This window comes from Penaeus monodon, chromosome 14 (assembly GCF_015228065.2).
Source record: "Penaeus monodon isolate SGIC_2016 chromosome 14, NSTDA_Pmon_1, whole genome shotgun sequence".
NCBI lineage: Eukaryota > Metazoa > Arthropoda > Malacostraca > Decapoda > Penaeidae > Penaeus > Penaeus monodon.
In genome coordinates this window covers 6,451,761-6,456,760 of record NC_051399.1, presented here as the reverse complement: position 1 = coordinate 6,456,760, position 5,000 = coordinate 6,451,761, and the positions used below count along the sequence as shown (strand labels likewise).

The 5,000-nt window shown below is 40.5% G+C and overlaps 1 protein-coding gene across 1 annotated transcript in view; it reads right to left on the bottom strand.

The window, feature by feature from the left end:
* Positions 1 to 5,000, bottom strand: part of LOC119580812 (peroxidasin-like) — a 36,447-nt gene that overhangs the window by 4,575 nt on the left and 26,872 nt on the right. The window contains exons 5-7 of the mRNA XM_037928938.1: positions 1,916 to 2,095; positions 1,468 to 1,659; positions 821 to 1,018 (exon numbers count right to left, since the gene is read on the bottom strand). Coding sequence (XP_037784866.1) covers positions 821 to 1,018; positions 1,468 to 1,659; positions 1,916 to 2,095 — 570 coding nt within the window. The remainder of the gene's footprint in view (positions 1 to 820; positions 1,019 to 1,467; positions 1,660 to 1,915; positions 2,096 to 5,000) is intronic.

Sequence of the window (5,000 nt, the reverse complement as noted above, 5' to 3'; positions counted from 1 at the left end):
AAAATTAAAAATATGTTCTTAGTCTTTTTATTTAGTATGAGTTAGTCAAATTATCATTAATCTTCTAGTTATTTGACCACACTCTCGTTAAAGGAATAAATATAACTAGAGAAATTCCCGTTCTTTCCCAAGGGCTTACAGGTAAAGAACCACTGTTATAAAGAGTCAGGCGATAACACCTCATTCATGTTACCTGGAAACCTCTAAAAATAAGTGGCAAATATCATGAGAAGAAATACTTGGTTCGAAGTATTTATTAGTAACTTATTCAGTCAGTCTTCATACTATAGATCTAAAATTCTAAATAAACATTTGGACTTTTTTCTGAATCTCAATACAATCAGAATATGATATTAAACCTATATCCATGACACTGAATCACATGTGACCCGTAAATATCACACCTGTTTGTGTGAGATTAACATCTGGACCTCAAACATGATATATAAAACCGTTTTTTTTTTATCTAATATGCTATTAATTTCCATAATGACAGTGAATAGCAGAGAAGACTGTCGTCCCAGATCAATACATTAATAGTGAAAATCTTCACCTGAAGATCCTGCCTACAGCAACACGAAATAAGACTTAGCACTATTCATTACTACTACTATGATTATCATTATCATTATAAGTAAATACCAATATTATTATTATTATTTTTATTATTATTATTATCATTATTATCATTATTACTCTTATTAGCAATATTACTATTATCATAACCATTATTATAACTGTTATAAGTATTATTATTATCATTATTATTAGCATAGATGAAATTTTTTTTCTACCAAGTTCTCCTCGCCCTCCAACTGACCTGCCTTGAAGCAGAATCCGTCGCTGTGGCCGCACTTGGCCTGCGGCAGGAGGTGGCCACTCCCCCTCCCTCCCCCCTTGGTCACGATCATTTGGCCAGCGCGAAATGTGCGCAGATTTCCCGCGATTTCCACCCTCGATCCGTACACCGCCGATGCGTCGATGTAGGCTGTGTTTTGGTTGAATTGTTCGCGGGGACCTGTGTGGGTGATGAGGTCGTTATAGGTGGTGGTCGCGTTGGATCGTTTATCTTTTTAATAAAATAGATACTTTTCGTAATTATTATTTTTTGAGTTTGTTTGTGTCTTCTGCAGAGCATTAGCACAGGATAGATAATTTCTTAGTAAGTGTTTTTTTTTGTTTAGTGGATTAGGTATGGACCTGTGTGGATGATGAAATCGTTACAGGTGATGGAAGTGTTAGACATTCTTTGTATGAAAGAGGGACTTTTCGTAATAGTTTTGAGGTTGTATAAAACCAGAACAGAACCAATTTATATTTTAAATATATACTTTTTCCGTTCCTGTGGATTAACCTCTACTCTCCCATCTGATCCGCATTACTCTACAACCATTCCTATAAAAAAAAAGCCTTAGGCAACCCCAAACAACCTTCCATATAAATAACCCAAACAAGTCTCTTCCTTACCAAAGAGGCACCCTCTGCTGGCCACGAGCGACCTGACGAATCTCATACAGGTCCTGTTGTAGTAGTGGCCGAAGAGGGGATCGTCGGATACATCGATGGGCTTGCAGTCCTTAGGGGCATCGTAGAGGTCATGGTAGGGCTTGCCGTCCTTGCAGCAGGTCAGCGGCATGGTCTTGTTGTTCTCGATGGCACCTCAAGAAACGAGGAAAATGCAGGTGATCTGGCTACTCTTAACGGCACAGGGAATTATATAATCAAGTGGTTACAAGTCTACATTATGCATTTCATATTGTAAAATTATGATCCTACCCATAATAGCATCATGACACTCACTCACTCACTCACACTCACACGCGAGCGCATACATTTTTTTCAGTCGATTACAAAAATAAGCAGACTAATATGACGCACACACGCTTACAAACATCTGAAGAGACAGGCCACTTACCAGCAGACTCAGGTGTGTGGACGATATCATGGTCAAGAAACTGGCCCCACTGCATGACCATGAGGGTGACATGAGGGAGCGGAGGGCGTTTCTCGGCGCCCTGGAGCATCCTGCTGACTGCGCGAGGGGAGGGCAGGGCGCGCGCACCTGTCCTGCCGGCGCCGCGCATGGAGTCAACACCTGTAATGAGTGGCACCGTTCATTAAGCGGCGTTCGCAAGTGCGTGTTTGTTCATTTAGTTCGTGGACTATATCGCTTGAAAGAAATGTATTGCGTACGGATCTGCGCGATGAAACATGAACCAACACTGAGAAAAAATGAATACATAGGCATATACGTACGTATACAAACACAAATAAAAACATACAAACCCAAAATAAAGACACACAAACCCAAAATAAAGACATACACAAACACAAAATAAAGACCTACATGCAAACACTAAATAAAGACACACAAACCCAAAATAAAGACATACCTACACAACATGTAGGTAGACATACACAAACAAAAAATAAGCACAAAATCGAGACATACACAAACACAAGGACACAGAAACACATCCCACCGCCTCCCACTCACCAACATGCATCCGTGTCCTGCACTAATTTACGCGAAGACACAATATCCTTTTGTAATGGATACGTTTTCATGAAGATAAACTACTCTACGTTAATTCAAGATGCGCAGCAATGTGTCAAAGGAAATGTGCTATATTATTATAATCAGCAATGGCGAGTGGCGAAGGCGACTCTGCAAGATCCTTCAGTATCTCGGAATTATCTGGTTATATGTAACTACGATGTGCAATTTGGTACGTTGAAGGCATTGATTTTCAGTGCCCTCGTTTCTTCAATGATTTATCGAGACTAGAATAACGGCCGACCTGTTGCATGACAAGGAAGGGACGTAACGATGTGACGCTGACAATATGAAGCGTAATCAGCAATGGAAACACACACAACACAACACAACACAACACAACACAACACACACTGATAATATTATTGTACGAACAGCTATTACGAAACCCAACAAGCGGTAACTCGCCATGTGCTTTCGAGCGTCAGGCTGGAGATGCGCCGCTCTCTCTCCCCGCAATCTCGGCATCCTCAGAAACCCCTAGCGATTCCGCCCCTTGGAAGCCCCTGGCAAATACCTCGAGAGCGATCAGCTTGCGCCCGGAAACCATTTCCTCCCTCCGTCAGCGCCTCCCACCGGATGCAACGGCAGGAGGGAATGGGGGAAGGGAGAGGAGACGGAGGAAGATAAGGTAGAAGAAAGAGAATTGGGGATCGGTGGCGGTTGTGAGGATGGGAATAAGATGGTGGAAAAGAGAGAGAGAGAGAGAGAGAGAGAGAGAGAGAAGAGAGAGAGAGAGAGAAAGAGAGAAGAGAGAGAGAGAGAGAGAAAGAAGAGAGAGAGAGAGAGAAAGAGAAAGAGAGAGAGGAGAGAAGAGAAAAGAGAGAGAGAGAGAGAGAGAAAGAGAGAAGAGAGAGAGAGAAGGAGAGAGAGGAGAGAGAGAGAGAGAAGGAGAGAGAGAGAGAAAGAGAAGAGAGAGAGAAGAGAAGAGAGAGAGAGGAAGAGAGAAAGAGGAGAGAGAGAGAGAGAGGGAGAGAGAGAGAGAGGAGAGAGAGAGGAGAGAGAGGGAGAGAGGGAGAGAGAGAGAGGGAGAGAGAAAGAGAGAAAGAGAGAAAGAGAGAGAGAGAGAAAGAGAGAAAGAAAGAATGAAGATGATATTAATGAATGAGAAAAATGGAGAGGCAATAAGTGAAGTGGAAAAGCTGCGAGAAAATATTTAAAGATATAGATAAAAAAAGAAGTAGAAAGCAAGAGTGATGATGATGAGGTAAAAGAGAGGAGCATAAGAATGATCCAAAGTAGATGACACATAGGAAAAAAAGGCGGAAGAATTCTGTATGGAAAAAAAGAAAAGAAAAGAAAAAAAAATGAAGAAAATGTTTGTCTGTCTGTCTATATCTATCTATCTATCTATCTATATATAAAGTAGGAGAAGCTAGGTTGTAATAAGAAAAAATACTAAACATAACATAACATACATCAACATATATAAATACTACATAACAGAACATACATAACCTATATCTGAAGTCCGCGAGATTCATCTTGGATTTAATACTTAGAGTGTTTTTATATCTAAAGCTACACATGAAATGAAATGAACAAGGCAGAATAGGCGTGGCGTGTGCGCGTGTTAAAGATGATATATGGCAGCATAAACTTACACACGGAAAATCTTGCATAATTTCTTTCTCCATTCTTCATTTTTCTTTCTTCATTCCTTTCATTTCTCTTTCCCTATTCCTTTCATTTTTCTTTCCCTATTCCTTTCATTTTTCTTTCCCTATTCCTTTCATTTTTCTTTCCCTATTCCTTTCATTTTTCTTTCCTTATTCCTTTGTTTTTTTCTTTCTCTATTCCTATTTTAGCATTATCTTTACCATAATTTTAGCTGACGAACATCTCGCGTATCCTCTTGCTGGCTATTACATAACTACAATTATAACGGGACACAGTGGTTTGGCCGTAAAGCCCTTAACATCCATCGTTATATATTACGAACATGCGACGTGTTGTTGCGTGTACCTGTTCGTGTACATTTTCTATTTTTAAAACGTTTTTTTTTAAGTGAACGTGAACGCCAGCAGAACAGGGAAGTATGTAGTAAATTATTTGCAGAAGATACAGACATCCCGCTTTTGATACAAGTAAAAAGCAAATGGAGACTCAGATCAGTTCCTCGTGGCTTCACAAATTTTGAAAAGCACGGAGATCGCGTGTGCCGGAAGTGTCAACTGTGGCAACTTTGGCATCTGATTGCCAAGCTTGTCCCCACCCTTGTCAGTGGACGCGTGGGACGAGTGGGGTGTGTGTGCGTGTGTGGATGTGTGTGTATGCGTGTGTGGATCTGTGTATTGTGTTGTATGCTTGTGTTGATGTGTATACTTGTGTGTATGTGTGTATACTCGTGTTGATGTGTATACCTGTGTGTGTGTATGCTTGTGTGGATGTGTGTATGCTTGTGTGGATATGTGTATACTTGTGTGGATGTGTGTATGCTTTT